The 19,739-nt window shown below is 31.3% G+C and overlaps 1 protein-coding gene across 1 annotated transcript in view; it reads left to right on the forward strand.

Annotated features, from left to right (window-relative positions):
• The window catches only part of CSMD1 (CUB and Sushi multiple domains 1), a 2,716,069-nt gene that overhangs the window by 2,676,198 nt on the left and 20,132 nt on the right, over positions 1 to 19,739 (forward strand). The window contains exons 58-65 of the mRNA XM_051975995.1: positions 4,297 to 4,473; positions 6,510 to 6,689; positions 7,851 to 8,024; positions 8,567 to 8,740; positions 10,236 to 10,309; positions 13,918 to 14,029; positions 16,621 to 16,800; positions 17,899 to 17,943. Coding sequence (XP_051831955.1) covers positions 4,297 to 4,473; positions 6,510 to 6,689; positions 7,851 to 8,024; positions 8,567 to 8,740; positions 10,236 to 10,309; positions 13,918 to 14,029; positions 16,621 to 16,800; positions 17,899 to 17,943 — 1,116 coding nt within the window. The remainder of the gene's footprint in view (positions 1 to 4,296; positions 4,474 to 6,509; positions 6,690 to 7,850; positions 8,025 to 8,566; positions 8,741 to 10,235; positions 10,310 to 13,917; positions 14,030 to 16,620; positions 16,801 to 17,898; positions 17,944 to 19,739) is intronic.

A 19,739-nucleotide genomic window follows, 5' to 3' on the forward strand; every position in this document is an offset into this window, starting at 1 on the left:
CAAGTTATTCCAGTATATTTGCCCCCTCTCCCCCAAATCAAAACTGGTTCATGAAGAGTTGCATATAACTGAAAAAAATTAGGAAAAAAAACCCACAAAAAACATGAAAGGAAAGAAAACAAACCAATAAAATGAATGCTATGTGCCAGGTACTATGCTAAATGATTTACAATTATTACCTTATTTGATCCTCACAACAACCTTGGGAGGAGAATATTATTATTATTCACATTTTATATTTGAGGAAACTGAGGCAGACAGAGGATAAGTGACTTGCTCAATGTCATAAAGCTAGTAAATATATGTGACCTATTTTGAACTGAAATCTTCCTGATTCAAGGTCTAGAACATTATCCACTGAACTATCAAATGTAAGACAAACACTATACTCAGAAAACCAGGGATAGCTTTATGGTACTAACACTCTGCAATATTAAGCCTGTGCTACTTTGGTCCAGCAGAAAGTTTCTAGGTAATCTCCACATCTTTCTAGAAAAGAGTTGAATTACTATACATAGACTACAAAGAACTTAAAACAGTTGTAACAATTTTCATTATTTTGAAGATGCCATCAAAATATAATTGTTTTACTATATATACAATGGACTTTACTAAAAATCATATCCAAAATGTTTTTCAAAACTAATTTACACTTGTGTGGTGTTCTCTTATTTTGCATATGATCTTTCTTTGGTTGTAGGTTTCTTGGGGAGGTTCTCTGGAGACAGCCTTAGTTTTGGTTCCTAATAATAATCCCCTCGAATACAGCCAGGAGTTAAAATCCAATCTTTTATTCTTTCTCTGCCAACTTCAGCCTCTCCTTTTCCGAATGCTTCATTTTGCCTGACTGCAGTCTCTGGCTTTTCAATCTCCCCAACTGACTTCTCACTTGTGAATCTTCCGAAGTCTCCTCACTGACTTGTGGCTCTCAATATCTCCAACTGACCCTCGCTGAGACTGAGAGCTTCTTATAGATGATCTTTAAAAAGTGTGAACCCAAAGGTTGACTCCTCCTCTGAGAGAGTGGGATTGTGGGAGGTGTAAACTTGGATATCTCATACTGAATCTCTCAAACTTGTGAACTAATGTATTAGTTCTAATATGTAAACTCTCTTAAAGGTGTGAGCTCTAATGTGTGAACCAATTACATAAGCATTGTTTCTATCAACTCTAATGACTTAACACTTTGTAAGGATTCTAATACATGTGTTCTCATTTTTAAAAAGAAAAACAAAGCAAAACAAAAGTTTTCCTTTGGCAAAACGAGTCATTGAATTATGAATAGGAATTCCCAATGAAAATAGAAATAATACTACATTTGGAGCCTCAGGTACACGAGTAGGAATGCTGGCTCTTCGGCTCACTACCTCTGTGAAAGTGGACAAATTGTACTTCTTCCTCTTACCTCCATATTCTTGTAGGAATATACATATGCCTTCTTCACTGTTACCTGTTAGTTTCCTTAACAAAATTCTGCTCAGGTGCAATCAGCTACAGAAAGTCTTTCTTGATAACTTCCACTTCAAATTATATTTATTTACACACACACACACACACACACACACACACACACACACACACACACGATAAAATATAAATATCTTCATGGAATGAGCTGTTTCATTGTGCAAAGAGGCAAAATAGTTAGAAGGCAGTATCCAGAATCATATAGACTGGAGTTCATATCCAGAGGTATGACCCTGGACAAGTTACTTGAAAAAAAAAAAGCAGATTGTCTCAGACAAGTCACTTGAAAAAAAAAAAAAGCAAATCGTCTCAGTATCTTCAACTGTAAAACAAGAATTATAACTGTACCTACTCCCAGAGTTTTTGTGCAGATTAAATGAACTAATATTTGTAGAAGCACTTAAAACTAATTTTAAGTTTTTTTTTTTAATTTTAAGCCTGGCACCCCCAGCAGGTGCTATGCAAATGCTTATTCTCTTCCCTTTCTCTCTACACATTGTCATGTCTAGCACAGCTTTTACATATAATTGGTATTTAATAAGTGGTGCATTGAATTGAGTTCTTAGTTTCTTAATGTATAAAATTAAAGGTTTGCAATAAACTCTAAGGTCACTCCCAATTCCAAAATCCTATAAAAATCAAAAAGTAGAGGTAGATGGCACCTGAATTGCGTGTATGACCTGAAATCAAGACGATTCATCTGAGGTCAAATCTGATACTACTTCTGTGACTCCTGGCAAGTCATTTAATCCTGGTTGCCTTAGTTTTCTTTGTAAAATGAGTTGTAAAAGGAAATGTCAAACCATTATTTGGGTTAAAGATACTCCAATATCTTTGCCAAGAAAACTCCAAATGGGATCATGTAGAATCAAGACACATCTGAAACAATTGAACAATAACAAATAAATATCAGTAGCCCTATTTCATTTAAAATATGGTCTAATTAGATTTCAGAAATCTACCTCCTTCATTTAGTTATGCTTTTGTTAATAGTAATGGCAGATTGCAAACCATTTGAGGAACTTTTAATTTTTGTTTTTATGTTAGAATTGGTTTGCTGAGTGGCTGACACACAATAAATACTTAATAGATGCTTTGCGGATTGAAATGTACTTAATAGTAGTTCTCAGCCTGAATTCATGGAGAACCCGAGAATAATCTTACCTATTACCTGAATCCACTAAATAAATTTCAGATTACTTCAGTTGTTAAACTGAAAAAAAAAAAAAAACCCCAAAAACAATGTGCTTAGGAAAACTACTCAGTGTTAGCAACTTCTGTTTCCTAGGGGACAGATTTGGTTTTCATAACCTTTCAGATCCACTTAGCAGTATTCTGTTGCAATTTAGGATAAAAAAGTTAACATCTTTCATAGGAGAGGTAAAGGGAAACAAAATCAAACATGAATAACAAAGGAAGATGTGGAAGAATATTACCATTCATCTGGTTGTTGTTATTGCTGTTTAATCATTTTTCAATTGTTAACCTTTTTCTCCCAGTTTGTTTATAAGAAAGATAAATACTTGTATGATATCTATGACTCTATTCCTCCTAAATAAGTGGACATGTATACATGGGAAAACAGTTAGAACTGTGCTCATGGTGAGCATAGGTAACAGGGATTATAAAGACAAAAATCACAGAGAGATGGGTGTTATCACACAATGGGCTTATCACATCATCTCTGGGCTGTGTTGTTTTTGGCAGTGGGAGTCTGAGTTGGTTATCTGGCATAGCAAGGGAAGTTCTGGATTCATTATTCCAATATTGCAAAGAACTTCTGATGGACAAACACTATAAAAAAAAACACAACTTCTGATATACCCAACTTAAGGAATATTCTGTTTTATCTGATTTCCCACTCAGTCTAGTATCTTCTGGATAGTAGAGAGTTTGAACAAATCAAGGTGATTAGTAAAGTCATTAACCTTTCCATTTTCACAAGCTTATGTCTATCTCTTCCTGACCCTTTTTGGAGTTTTTTTGGCAAAGAGTGATTTACCATTTCCTTTTCCAGGTGATAGGAGTGATTATTGGAGTAGGAAAATGTGTACTGTTCAGGAGTAGCAAAGAGGAACTGACCAGAAACTTAACAATTGTTAAATGTTAAATTGTCTATTTGTTCTAAAGCAGCAGGGTTAAAGTAACCGTTTAGAAAAAGCTGCAGGTATCTTTAATCCAAGGACAACAAATACTTTCTGCAACACTGCATTTTATATATATATATAATATATATATATATATATATATATATATATATATATATATATATATATATATATATATATATATATAAAACCTGTTCAACTGTGTTCTTACATTGGGTATATTTTATTTCATTTCAAAAGAATTATAGATTTCAGCTTGAAAGGCCCTAAGATGCCACGTAATCCAACCCCCTGATTTTACAAATAAGAAAATTGGGGCTTACAGTTTTAAGGAATTTCCCTAAATTCAAAAAGATAGATAATATGTTTTAATATAGGATTCGAACCTAAGGATTCAAACTTCAAAATTCAGTGTTCTTTCTACTATAATAATAAAATTAACTTTAATTATCTTATAACATTTCATTTGAATCTCAAAAAAGTTATTTTCTTCTTTCTTATATTTAATTTTCTTTTAAAAATATAGTTTGGGAGTATGAGTATATAAGAATGTCTGTTTTTCACATTTTCTACTCCTTAATGAAAATGAAGCTCTAATACATACATCTCAGGTCCATTAAGAAGTCCTATTGTTGATGGTTTGAAATTAAAAACATGGTCAATTAAAGTCCCAGTGTCAGTAATGATTTCATTAATTTTGAGTCTCCAATTTCTCTGATAGCTGTATCTTGTGGAAATCCTGGCACCCCTACCAATGGCATGATAATAAACAGTGATGGAATACTCTTCTCCAGCTCAGTGATCTATGCCTGCTGGGAAGGTTATAAGACATCAGGGCTGATGACTCGCCATTGCACAGCCAATGGGACTTGGACTGGCACTGCTCCTGATTGTACAGGTGAGGCCCTTATTTACCCAACCGTCTTAAGAATATTAAGATGAATTTTAATAAATGACTATTTAATAAAATGAACATTGGCTTTCATAGAATTTCCTCCATTGTTTCATTCTTTAAGTTGAAAAGTGGACAAGAAAAGAATTTTTTTTTTTACAATTCAAAAATTTTTATTCATTAACCAGTTTAAAACTTTACATTTTAAAAAATAAATTTATTTTTTCTAGTAATTTTATTTATTTTTAATACACATTGCTTTATGAATTATGTTGGGAGAGAAAAATCAGAGCAAAAGGGAAAAACCATGGGAGAGATTAAAAAATAAAAAAGAGAAGTGATCATAGCATGCACATTCAGTTTCCTTAGTTTGTTCTAGAGGCAGGTAGCATTTTATTTCCAAAGTCTATTGGGATTGCTTTGGATCACTGAACCAATGAGAAGAACCAAGTCTTTCATAGTTGATCATCACACATCCTTACTGTTATTGTGTACAATGTATTCCTGGTTCTGCTTGTTTCTCTCAGCATCAGTTCATGTAAATCTCGACAGGTCTTTCTAAAATCAGCTTGTTCATTATTTTTTATAGAACCATTGTATTCCATTATCTTTATATACCATAACTTATTCAGCCATTTCCCAGTTGATGGGCATCTACTCATTTTCCAATTCTTTGCTACCACAAAAAAAGCAACTACAAATACTTTTTTATATGTGGATTAAAAACAAATGGAAAAACTCCAGATTTATCCTCAAAGTTAGTTTTTGTGATGAGCTAGGCCAGTTGTTGAGAGTATGATAATAATGAGACAAATGCCCCAAATTCCTCCTTGTATAGACAATTTATCTCTTCATGAAACAAAACATTCTGAATTGTGGCTGCTGCTTGTTGCAGCTATAACCTCAATCATCTATGTGTGTGGACATAATTCATATTACAACAGGACCTAGAAAAGGACATAGATCCAGGTTTAAAAAGCAATATTTCACAATAGTGAAGAACCTTTTCAAATATAAGCCTATTTCTAATTCTCAAATAATTAAAAATTATATACATACATATATATAATTGCATACATATACACACATATATGTACATATATATATAAAACAATGTTTTCCCATTTTTCATAACATTTCAAAGAAAATAATCTGAAGATATACCATTATTTATTTAATAAAAATTTTTAATATTTTTCATTTAAAGACATTACATGTGCATACCTTTGATCTAACAGTGCTACTACTGGGCTTATATCTCAAAGAGATCTTAAAGAAGGGAAAGGGACCTGTATGTGCAAGAATGTTTGTGACAGCCCTGTTTGTAGTGGCCAGAAACTGGAAACTGAGTGGATGCCCATCAGGAGAATGGCTGAATAATTTGCGGTATATGGATATTATGGAATATTATTGTTTGGTAAGAAATGACCAACAGGATGATTTCAGAAAGGGCTAGAGAGACTTACATAAACTGATGCTGAGTGAAATGAGCAGAACCAGGAGATCATTATACATGGCAACAAGTCTATATGAGGATCAATTCTGATGGACGTGGCCATCTTCAACAATGAGATGAACCAAATCAGTTCCAATAGAACAGTAATGAATTGAACCAGCTACACACAGCGAAAGAACTCTGGGTGATGACTATGAACCATTATATAGAATTCTCAATCCCTCTATTTTTGTCTGCCTGCATTTTTTATTTCCTTCACAGGCTAATTGTACACTATTTCAAAGTCCAATTCTTTTTATGCAGCAAAATAACTGTATGGTCATAAATACATTTATTGTATTTAACATAAACATTAACATACTTAACATGTATTGGTTTACCTGCCATCTGGGGTAGGGAAGGAGGGGGGGAAAGGAGGGGAACAATTGGAACAAAAGGTTTTGCAATTGTCAATGCTGAAAAAATGAAAAATGTATATATCTTGTAAATAAAAACCTATAAAAAATAAAACAAAAACAATAGAAATTAGAATTTAGGGGAAAAAAGAAAGACATTACAAAAAGTTGCTTTTGGTTTTTCCTTACAGTTATAAGTTGTGGAGATCCAGGTACCTTGGCAAATGGTATTCAGTTTGGAAATGACTTTACCTTTAACAAAACTGTGAGCTATCAGTGTAATCCAGGATATCTAATGGAACCTGCTAGTGCTTCCACAATTCGATGTACAAAAGAGAGCACTTGGAATCAGAGTAAACCTGTCTGCAAAGGTCTGTATTTTTTTTTTAACTTCTACAAATATACAATATAAGCCACAATCAAATTTTTATTATTATTTATAGTGTATCACTAATAAAGCTAAAAGAGTAACAGTTTGTATCTTCAATGATGTCTATCCAATTAAGAAAACTATTTAACAAAAAAGAAAAATCAACTAGGTAAAGTTCTATGGAAGTGGCATGGGCTTTTCTCATGCACAGTTTATAAAATCTTTGTTTGTTTTTTGCTTAGAAATTTTGCTGTTTTAAATCCTCTCTGCTAGGGAGGATATGTTCTTCCAAAGTGTGTGTGTGTATGTGTGTGTGTGCGCGCGCGCTTATGGGCACACATAATGTCTTTCTGTTGTCATCATATATGGTAGTGTACAAATGGATAAAGAATAGCTACATAGCATTTTGGAGGAAATAATAACTTTAGTATTAATGATAGAGTATGATTCTAAAGTGATAATTCTTTTAGCAACTTCCCTTTGGGCATTCAAACTTCTTTTTGTGTTTTAATTTTTTAGAATGAACAAACAATTGAATAAATTAATAGATCACTGATTGAATTTTCTATCTTTAAAAGAAATGTAAGATTCCCAAAGTCACCAAGATTTTTTTAATTTGCTGTTTTTTTCAATGAATTACTTCCTTTTATGATATAATGACAATAAATCAAAAAATAAGACCGACATGGACCAGACACATATCCTATAACATAATTATTATTCCCCAATTAATTTTGGGATTAAATGATTTAGGTTTGATGATGTTTCCCCATTTACTCCCCTCAGAGAAACAAAAAGTTTGCTTCAGTCTTTGTTTCCAGCTTGAAGAGAATTTCTAGAGAAATCTCTAAAACAAAATTGAGGGAGTTTGTGTATGTTTGTGTATGTGTATTTGTGTGTGTGTGTGTGTGTGTGTGTGTGTGTGTGTGTGTGTATGCACGCGCGCGCACGTGCTCATGCTCACTTGGGAATCTCTCTCTTAAAAGTATCAACTTATTGAAAATCTAATCAGCATTGATTTTTAATATTTTCTTGGTTGTTATCATCAAAAGATATGCACTAACTGCCATATGAGTTTGAATTAAAATATGAAATAATGTAAATGTTTCATTTTTGATAAGAGGCTATGTAACCCTGAAAGTTATTTGTCTTTTTGAAATAGCTGTCATGTGTGGTCAACCTCCTCAAGTCCAATATGGAAAAGTGGAGGGAACGGATTACCACTGGGGGGCCAGCATAAGCTATAGTTGCTCTGAGGGCTATCAGCTTTCCAATTCAGCAATTCTTTCCTGTGAAGGACAGGGAGTGTGGAGAGGTGATGTTCCACAGTGTCTGCGTAAGTTATTTAGAGAAACATATTTTACTTTTATCCACTTTTTTTCCTGCATGAGATTGTTAATCTATACAATACTACAAATGCATGAGTCCCAAGTCATTCCATCATGTTCTTGTATTGGGAGATACTTCTTTCACAGGCCCAGGATTCAGTGCTCTATTGAGTGAGTATTAATTCAATGCCCCTTGCAAATTGTAGTAGAGTATTAGATATTTACAAATGGGGCATGGAATATCCTTTAATTGGAACATAAATAGCAACTTCTTTAGCCTTTTGTGAAAAATAGGAACATATAAAGCTTACATTAAATTTTGTAATCTATATTTAACTGACCCAAAGTAAATTAGGCAGTCTAATATTAAGCTATGGTTTGTAGTGTTAGTGTTCTTTTGGTCCCATTCTAGTTTGTTAGGGTTAAATGGGTGATAGATTAATGTTTGTAGCTTAATGGTTAACATTAAACTACAAATTAGCTTGTTTAAATTGTATTCCAATTCCCTAAGTGCTTTCTCCACTTATTTCTTTATTTTTTTTTCTGCTAGCTGTATTTTGTGGTGATCCTGGCACCCCTGCTGAGGGGAGAATTAGTGGCAAAAGCTTCACCTACAGATCTGAAGTCTCCTTCCAGTGCAAATCTCCTTTTATATTGGTGGGCTCTTCAAGAAGAATCTGCCAAGCAGATGGTACCTGGAGTGGAATACAGCCTACTTGTATTGGTAATAATGAATTAATATAATATGGGTTATTTTGTGATAAAGAAATTTCATGTACCATATCATATTTTATCAAAGTCTTATTATTATACTGTGTTATATATAGTCTTTTGGCCTTATTAATGGTTTTCTCTGGCATTAAGGTTTGGGTATTTGGATACTATACAATTTTGATTAGGGTTATGACTATAATAAACTAAGTTGGAGAACCTAAAGGCCCACTCATTTTGCTACCAAATTGACTTTGTTTTTGTAGAAAATGAAGTCTCCCTTATCTCTTGTGTTGTTATTCTATTTCTATATTTGGTTCTTATATTTTTTTATTACCACTAGTAAATGACAACATATATTTCCCTAGTAAACACTTATAGATCCTGGATTTTACCAGCCATTGAAGAATGTCTCCTTTTAAAATAAAAATTATTTTGTGTGTGTGTAGATAGATTATGTATATATTTCTGGAGCAGAAATAAAGTTATTGAAGATCTAACTTTTTTAAAGTTAAAAGAATTTGCTATCACTTGGTTTTAATTGTTACTGTTGTAAGTATGTTGGGGATGAATTTGTTTTTCCCCAAGAGGTTAGTTGATGCTTTTTTCGAAAGATGCTTTCTCTTCCATTTTCCCATTAGCAGCTGTAGAGTATAAATAATGATGAAGCTGAAAGGTCTTTTGATTGCTCAAGTGCTACATTTGGGGAAAATGTCACATGTTGGGCTCCCATCTGCTTCAGTCCTGAAACCTTTAATATTTATCTTATTGTCATTTATGAAGTCTTGAAGAATAAGAAGGGGAAAACATAAATGCTATTCAAGTTATAATTAGGGTTTATATAAAGGGAGCCATAATTCAAGCCTACTAAATATAGCACCAAAGTAATTAGTTTTTACAAATTACTAAAATGTTCATCAGGACTATCTATACATGAAGATTTCACATTATGGAAGATTAATGGGAATATATGGGGGGAAATTGTCACTGGATAGAAAAGTATATATAGGTTCACCATTGAAGTAAATAATAATATTGGTGAAATCATGGTTCCAATAACATACCTATATGTCTGTAGCTATGTAATTATATTAATATTCTAAAAATCACTAATTTATGGCTCAGCATAGAAAAAAATGAATGGAGATTAGAGTATCCTTACCTTATATTTCTTCAATGGTTTTCATAGTACTTTCTGCTAAAAGATGAATTTCTTTCCTTTAAAATCGTATGAGTAACTCAAGTAACTTTTCAGTTCAGACAATCAATTTACAATCTGACAAAAAAGTATTAAGTAATAAGTAAACTTTAAAGAAAGAGTGAACATAGTTTTGCTTTAATTTTATTTGAATTGATATTTTCTCTGTGATAAATACTTTTTCAGTAAGAAAAATTATACACTGGCAAAGGCAGAATTTCTTAAAACTTATAAAACAGTTTTATAAAAGAGGATTCCTTTTCATATTTAATAACTGAATTTGATAATATTTTTCATATCTGAATTTCAGATCCAGCTCACAATACTTGTACAGATCCTGGTACCCCACATTTTGGAATGCAGAACAGCTCTAGAGGTTATGAGGTAGATATATAAATATATATACATAAACATACCTATACACTTTATTTTAATTTTCTCCAATATAAGAATAACTTCATAGTCAGGACTATTGAATAGGCATTTGATAAGTACCTACTATGTGTTACGTACTAGACTAAGGATACAAGAATAAAATGATACATCCCTACCCTCAAAAAGATTGCATTTTAATGGGGAAAATGATATCTATATAAATAAATAGCAAACGTATACAAGATATTTGGGAAAGGGGAGTGAGCACAATGATAACTGACAGTAATAGGAAAAATCTTGTGTAAGAGGTGACACAAACTAGTTCTTTGAAAAACCCAAAGGATTGCAAGAACCAGGGTTAAGATAACATTTCAATCATAGAGATGAGTCTGTGGAAAGATATGAAGGAAAAAGATATCATGAGAAAATATATGTAGATCAGATAGGTGAGAACTGAGTATGTAAAGAGAACATGATCATCCCTCTCCTTTATTAATATAAATTTGGCAGGTATGTTTAGGATGGATTGGAAAGAGGAAAAATTAAAAGCAAGGGAATTAATGAAAAGACTGTTCTGGTGATCATTTTGAGGAACAATAAGGTACTGAACTGGGGTGGTAGTAGTTTCAAAGTAGAAAAGGAAACATGAGAGAAATAATTAAATAATTTATAAGATTTAGCAATTTAATAGGTTTGAGTCTAAAAAGAGAGGGAAGTTCTTACATGACTCTGAAGTTGTGAATGTAGGGGATTAGAAGAATGGTAGTAGCCTTCAACAAATATTCCATAGCTAGTAAACTTTAGGAAAGGAATAATAAATTCTTGAGATATTGAATCTGAGATACTTAGTAGATCATTCAAGTAGAAATATCCAGAAGACAGTAATGTAATAAATGTAGAAGAAGCTCAAGATAAAAGTAAAAGTGAGATAAGGGGATAGATATAAAAGATAGATATGGGAATTATCTACACAAAGATAGTAATTTAATTGCCATTAATAAGGTAGGATAAGATACAGTTAAAGGCAGGATAAGAAAATAGAATAGAAAAGGAGATGAGGGGAAGAGAAAAAGAGCCTTGAATCTATGGCTTTCTTGACTTCAAATTCAGTACCCTTTCCATTGTAGTATTTCTCTAATGGCTCTGCTAATTCAGAGGATAAAAAAAGAAGAAAGTAGGCTGAGAGAGAAATAGAAGTAATGAGAGGAGGCCTTAGGGAGTCAATGGTAGAAAACAATGGGAGTATCCTGTCAGGATGTCTCCTGGCCAGATGTAGTCTTCAGCTACTCAGTTTTTATAAGAAGTAACGTTTCTTTTGCTTTTCTATTGTTAATATCTATTAATTGCCAAACAATTATTAGAGATAGTAAACATAACTGATGTATTAATTACTGATTAAGATCTTTTTTTAGCATAAGGATCATATGGGATTGAGCATAGGAATTCAATAGGAATATTGCCTCTCAAAGCAGGAAGTTTTCCTATAGAGTCCCTATAGTCAATTGTGGGATTCCAATTTAGCCCCATTGACTCTGATTTTCTGAAACAAATCTGGGATTAAATCATATGGTCTCATTGAAAACTGTTTGCTGAATGATAATTATGGAACTATATATAGAAGAATTGCACATGTTTGATATAGATTGGATTACTTGCCATCTAGTATCTAGATCATTTATATCTAGAGGAGGTGAGGGGAAGGAAGGGAGAAAAAATTTTGGAACACAAGGTTTTGTAAGGGTGAATGTTGACAACTATGCATGTGTTTTGAAAATAAAAAAAAAACTTTATTAAAAAAAAGAAAACTTCTTGCTGAATATATTTGTTGATAGAATTTTTTTTTTTTATTTTAAGGTCATGACAATCAACATCTCTTCCATTAATCTATTACTTATAATAGTGAAATATTTATAGCAATCTTATATGGTACAATTTTCTACAAAAAATATGGAAATAAGAATGAATAATAATCACTCTATATAAGAAGGAAATAATAATGATTGATTAGATCATAAATTTCTAGCTAAGAGAGGCTTCATAGGTAGAAAGTAGAAGAACCAGGAATCAAAGCTAGGTATTTTGAGGCCAAATCCAGTATTCATACCACTAAACCACAGTTCCCTAAGAGTTTAATACTCAGAGTTACATTTGAGCCACAAAACATTCCTGTGAGATATCTGAATTATTATCTTCATTGTATATATATAAAAAAACTAAAGTTCAGAGATACAAATAGATTTGCTCATGATTGTACAGATAGTAAATAGCCTAATACAGAATTTAAATTCATTTCCTTTGTTTATAAATCTACTTATACAACAAATTAATGCTATGATTAATTTTACAAGATTCACAAGTATTTTAATAGACAATGAAATAGCCTATTTTATTTATTAATTTACCTTCTCTCAGATTATTAATCTACTGTCAGATACAGCTGTTAATGAATGTTTATACTTAGGCAAGGACTCATTTATTTAAAACACATAAACCTTACAAGGATTTGTGAGTTTTCTATGCCCCCATCCTTCTATCTAATCTACACTAAATAACTCTAGGTATTTCAGCTGATCCTCTAATAACATGATCTTTAACCTTTTCCCCATCCTGATTTCTAACCTCTATAAGGCATTCCCATTTATCATTCTTAAAATGGAACAGTCCATACTGATCATAAAACACCAGAAAAACTCTGATGAGACAGACTTCCCTTGTTCTAAACACAGTGTCTCTATTGTTATTAATCTTGACCTAGGCCTTTTGTCCTGTGTCACGTTGGTCAGAATTGGGCCAAAGGTAGGATTCTAACTCAATCTCTATTTTGCTTATAATAAACAGCTGACTCCAGTAGAGTATATGAGAGAGCATGCCTTAGAACTTCTTATATATTTCTGTGAAATCAATCTACCAGCTTCCACTCAGAGAAAATTTAGAATATCAAAGGTCCTTCAAGATAATAGAGTATAAACTCCTAAAGTTACAGATAGAAAAATTGCTGTCCAAGAAGGGAAGACAACCAATCCCTGGTCACTCATATAGTAAGTGGCAAGTCTAGAATTTGAAGCAAAGTGTTTTTGTTTTAAATCATTTGCTATTTCCTTTATATAATTAAGGAATTAATATTTTTACAAAAGGAAAACAAAACAAAAACTCCTTAAATAAAATAGTATCTATAATTCAATTTGCATTTATCCTTGAGCTTCAGTACGTCAAATATAGCTGACTCAATAAATTTCTATTGATCGATTGCTACGTAGAATAGAAGGCAAGCTAGAATGGTAGAAGAATTTCTCTAAAAAAGTATAATTTTGAACAAAAAATATATTAGAACTATTACCAACAGAAAGAAGATAGTAGAAAATAAAATATAAAATATATTATTTTAAAATTGGATAATATATAAAATAAATCTGATAATGCCTTGAAATATAAAGTAAAAATTTATATAATTGTCATTGTGTTTGTGTATAAATATATATGCATATATATGCATTTCATTATGTAAATAATATACAATGTGTCATATATAATATGCTACTATTGATTAGCATTCAAGTGTTAATTGTCTGTTAAATTCAAGTTTTTTCTCTAAGGTTTTTCTTTGTTTTTTTTGTTAGGTTGGAAGCACTGTCTTTTTTAGGTGTAGAAAGGGTTACCATATTCAGGGTTCCACAACACGCTCTTGCCTTGCTAATTTAACGTGGAGTGGCATACAGACTGAATGTATTCGTAAGTATGATTTATGTTATTAAAAGAGAAACTATCTATCTTTAGTGGAAGTATACATATGAGAAGTTGTACATCTAGGGTAATTAACTTCAGCTATTGTATTTTTTGCCCCTTGGTCAAAAGAAGGTGTATTATATAGCTCATTTCTTAGAAGTATTTACTGTTCAAATACTAGCATAATATCTGCACAATACTAATATTTGAATGTATCTCTCACTGTTCAATTCAATTTGGACAATATCTACCAAGGGTTCAGAATATGAGGATTAAAAACAACAGCAACGATAATACAAACAAATTTTTTTGTTTTAAAAAAACTTACAACCTGATAGAGAAAATACGTTAGTTTAAAAATACAAGTATAATAAAATTAAAAAGTGATAAGGAAAATAGAATTTCAAAAAATGCTCTTAAAATTTAAAGAAGGAAAGTTCACTTTCAACTGAGAGCATTCATGGAAAGCTTCATAGATATAGTAGAGAAAAAAAATAACAGTATTTGAGAATTTAAAAAGAGCTTTAGATCTATTTACTCCAATTCAAAAACATTCCACAATATAATATATCTGACAAGTGATTATTCTCTGTTTCAAGATCTCCAGTGGAAATAAAGAAAGTGATTTATTGGCTTGGGAAACAGAGTCGGTGCATTTCTGAATGTAGGATAAGGAAGAGTGAGATCAAGAAATAGGGGTGCAGAGTGAATGAAAGGAAATAGGTTGAAATAAAATCTATGAAACAGTAAGATTTGTTAGATGGAGGTGGGGGAGAGAGGGCAAATTTGAGAATAAAGGATTTTGTTCTGTAGACAACAGGAATCCTCCAAAAGTTTTTGAATAAGAAATAAGACTTTTACATCAAAAGCTTTTTTATTTAGTTGATTTAGTTTTCAACTTTAAAGGCTGAATTAGAATGGGGAGAGACTGAAAATAGGTATACTAATTAGGGTATTAGCTAACCTCTGTTTTTTTTTTTTTAATTAAAGCTTTTTATTTACAAAATATATGCATGGGTAATTTTTCAACACTGACCTTTGCAAAACCTTTTATTTCAATTTTTTTCCCTCCTTCCCCCCTCCCCTAGCTGGCAGGTAGTCCAATACATATTAAATATGTTAAAATATATGTTAATATATTTATACATATATGTATACATATTTATACAGTTATCTTGCTGTACAAGAAAAATCAGATCAAGAAGAAAAAAAAATTGAGAAAGAAAACAAAATGCAAGCAAACAACAGAGACAGTGAGAATGCTATATTGTGGTCCACATTCAGTTCCCATGGTCCTCTCTCTGAGTATAAATGGCTCTCTTCATCACTGAACATTTATACATATAGGTATACTCTGTTTTACACTCTAACACTAGCCTTTATCACTTCTTACCTAGCAATAGCATCTTAACTAATCCCCTTCATCTAAAATATCTCTTCTTAATTCCAGCCTCTACATAATTTCCAAAATATTATGATATAACTAAAACATAGATCTCACCCCAATCTTCCAAAATAATGCCTTCCTAATGCCTTACACTAATGCCTTTAGTGTAAAATACAAAATCCTAAATCTGACCGTTAAAATCTCCTTACAATCTATCTCTTAACTGCCTTTACTATCCCATTCCACATGACTCCCCTTCATACACTATCCATTCTTGTCAAATTACCTTGCTACAAGACATTTCATCTGCATCCTTTGTGCCTTTCCATAGGTCATCTATGCTCTATGCATGGAATTTATTTTACCCCATCTTGAATTCAGATGGTCCTTAGATTCATCTTTCTTAACCTCCCAGTTATTGTGATACTTTTTTTTCTTGAAATTTTTTGTATTTCTTTAAATTTACTTACTTATGTTTAGATTAAACTCACCCACTAAAATGTAAAGATCTTTAAGAACTAGAACAGTTTTCTTTCTCAGTGTCTGACAATAAGTAAATACTTAATAAATTACCAATCATTTTATATACAGGATCTAGCAGAATGGCCTATGCAGAATAAGTACTTGATAGATGTTTGTTAATTCATATGTAATTATAAATTCATTTGAAATTCTATGAATGACTAGAATAAAAATGAGAAAATAAATCTTTCAAATGGGGCATGTTATATATAATTTTCCCATTACAATTTTATTTCATGGCAAATTCAAAAACTTTGTACTATTTTATTGTAGGTAATGTTCGAATACTAATGATCCTTTAATTAATAAAACAAAATTCACAATGATTTTTAATATATTGTTTTTCAATTTGGGGGATTTATTTCTAAATGGCTAATAAAATTAGTAATATATTATGAAATAATTATTAGTAATCTCTTCATCTCAATATGTGAATTATAACTTTAGTAATAATGTTTGATAGTTGACATGATGGATTTGATATGTACAAAAGAAATTTTTGCTTGTTATAACTGCTTCCCCATTTTATTTTTAGTGAAATATGAAATATGAAGTTGATATCCATTTCTAGTAAAAAAATCATTTTGATTTTCATATGTCTTTAGATCTTAAGCCTTAAAAATTCATTGTCTTTAATATGCTATAATGCTTACCTTAGTACTTTCTAATAATATTAAACTTATTCCAGCTCATGCATGCAGACAGCCGGAGACACCAGCCCATGCAGATGTGAGAGCAATAGATCTTCCTACATTTGGTTATACTTTAGTATATACCTGTCATCCTGGATTTTTTCTTGCGGGTGGATCTGAGCACCGTACATGTAAACCAGATATGAAATGGACAGGAAAGTCACCTGTTTGTAAAAGTAAGTCATTGATCATGGAGTAAGAATAATTTTCTAAATTAAAAAAAAAAAAGCACACTATGATATAAAGAATAGCTTACACATTTGTGGCAAAATCAACCTCCACCAGGGAATCTATACTAACTTATTATGCATTCATAATTAAGAAGTGGATATATATATATATATATATATATATGTATATGTGTATATATATATATATATACACACTGATTTAATAAAATAAGAGCATGGGTTAAGTGTATATGTAAATTTTATTATCTGCTCTATTTCAAATAAAGAAGAGATGATATTTTTTCTAAGAAAGTCATTCTACCAGATAAATTACATATAAAAGGTTTAGGGAAAATATTTATTTTTTTAAGTGAAAATAAACATCTAAATTTTATACTGTATGTGTATTGAATACTGAACCACATAAATAAATATTTCAGAATTAAGTAAAATCTGTGGCTTTATATTGAGATTCCTGGAGCCTATTATAAATACCCAAGACAGGAATTGTTCAAAAGTCTTGAATTGCTTTTACCTTTCTCCCCTAAGAAATAGAAACAAGACAATGAAAAAGCATGACACATTTTAATAGAAAGTAATTAAAGACTGGAGATTTTAAATTAAACTAACCTGAGAGTCCACCCTGAATGTTTAAAAAGAGAAGTCAGTTTCCTTAATCATTCATGTGTAAATTCATTTTTATGTCTTTTTGTGCCATTTTTTTTTCAAAATAAATTTGGTTTATTCTAAATTTGGTTTAATTTAATTTTTAATTTTGGGCACACATTTTTGGTAAAGTGTCTTTTGTAAGCCACCCTCATTACAAGGCTCTCTATTGTAGCATTCTAACTTAAATAGAAGCACTATCCTTTGGATCAGAGTTTATTTATTTCCTTTAAATTCACCTCTTTTTCCTTGCCCTGCTCAAAAAAAAAATCAAAATGTAAAATTATTGGTTTAAGCAGATAACATGTTTTCGATTTCAATTATTTCACAAATTTACCCAGTCTGGAGAAAGGACACTTGCTTCACCTGAGCATTATTTCAACAATATTCAAAATTACATATGTTCTTGAAAGTGATAACTTGTCTTTTTACTTGTAGGTAAAGGAGTGAGAGAAGTTAATGAAACAGTTACTAAAACTCCAGGTTTGTATACCAGAACAGTTTTAGATTTAAATAAAATTAAGTGATTTGTTCTCTACTAATACATATATCCATATAATGATTATATTTTTGAACATAAAAGTTTATGATTCCATTTCTCCACTGAGAGGATTAAATTAAACATTAATTTAAAATAAATGTACTTTGCAACTTTTACTCCCAAAATGGCAATGTGCTTACCTAACCATTTGCCTAAAAAACAAACATTTGGATATTGCAAAATGTTTCATTCAAGGAGGTCTTAGGCATTTTATAGACAGAGTTGGAAATAATGTCTCTCTGAGGCAAGGTGTTATAATGGAGAGCCTTGTAAGGAAGATTGCACATCATTATTACATACATCAGAATTCAAAGACTCATCCTTAAGCTGACTTTACATCATTTAAGTAAATTGGAAAGTTGAATTTATGAAAATAGAGGAGAAGAATTGTCAGTGGGATTTCTTCACATTTCCTAGTGTAATTAAAAATTAACCTCTTCAAAAATATTTATTCACAGCTTGCTTATGCTGGCAGCATTAGAATGACATTCTCTGACCTCCAAAGCAAAATTGTTGTTTGAGTCTTCTAGATATTTGTGGCTATGTTAAGAGGAATCTTTTTCTTTCATTATGAGACTTCACTGAGAACTGATATTAATGCCTGATATTAACTAATAACATAAAAGCACACATCCACACAATATAGAATATACTTTTTGAAAAAAAATTGCCAATAGTAATATTATTTTAATGCCTATGATATGAAGTAATAATTAGTACAGTCCTAAATAAGTTTAGAGTGGAATGAGATTCATACAGAATTGTGCCATTCCATTTTACCAGGGGTCACTTTCAAAACCATGAGTTGCAGAGGGCATCAGAAAGACTAGTTCACCTTGAAGTGTCTTAATGGTGTTTAGAAATTTAAACATGACAAAAGATTTTTTTTCCAGCATAATTCCACCATGCCTATGTGGTCTCCTAATAAATCAGAGTTAGTCACTGTTGCAAGATATCCAACTAGCGACAGCAATAGAAAGCAAATTTATTATTTAGGAGATGATTAAATACCTTCTAATAATAAAAAAGTTCATCTTATTGTCTATTAAAATGTTACTTTTAGGGAAGCTTTCTTGTTCCTTTTACTTACCCCAAGTTTCTTGCTTTTCAAAATTGCATGTTGGATCAGATGATGCTTCAGATGATACTAAAGGCCCTCCCAGCTCTGATATCTTATGAAAGATCACTTTCATTTATGACATCTGATGATTACTTGTTTCTGTTATTTTAATGCCTTTATAGTGTTGCTAATAGTTTCTAGCTAGTGTCCATCAATAGTCAACACATTCTGATTCTATATTTATTGTTCATAGTGTTATGATTTTCTTGGATAATGTCTACATTTTTTTAAGTTCAGGGCTGTATATCTAGTACATGCTTAATAAGTGTTTCTTGATGAATAAGTGAATGAATATTTAAGGAAAACTAATGAAAGACTAATGATATTACAATCAATACTTTGGTTGAATCCTTATAACCCAAAGTTTATTGTAATTTTTTTTTTGTTTATTTGTTTTATATATACTCTAGATATACTATGAGTTTCCAGGAAGTTAGATAAATAGTCCAGTAGTCTAAAAGCAGAGCTACAAACCACTCATTTGAAATACATTATTGGTCATTAGTTTATAGCCACATATATAGAATAGTGGAAATTGGTTTGTGTATTATGATTTAGGCAAAGGGCATGTTTATCTGAAAATATCATTGTTTATCTTGACTAATTAATAAATTGTTA

Source organism: Antechinus flavipes, chromosome 2 (assembly GCF_016432865.1).
Source record: "Antechinus flavipes isolate AdamAnt ecotype Samford, QLD, Australia chromosome 2, AdamAnt_v2, whole genome shotgun sequence".
NCBI lineage: Eukaryota > Metazoa > Chordata > Mammalia > Dasyuromorphia > Dasyuridae > Antechinus > Antechinus flavipes.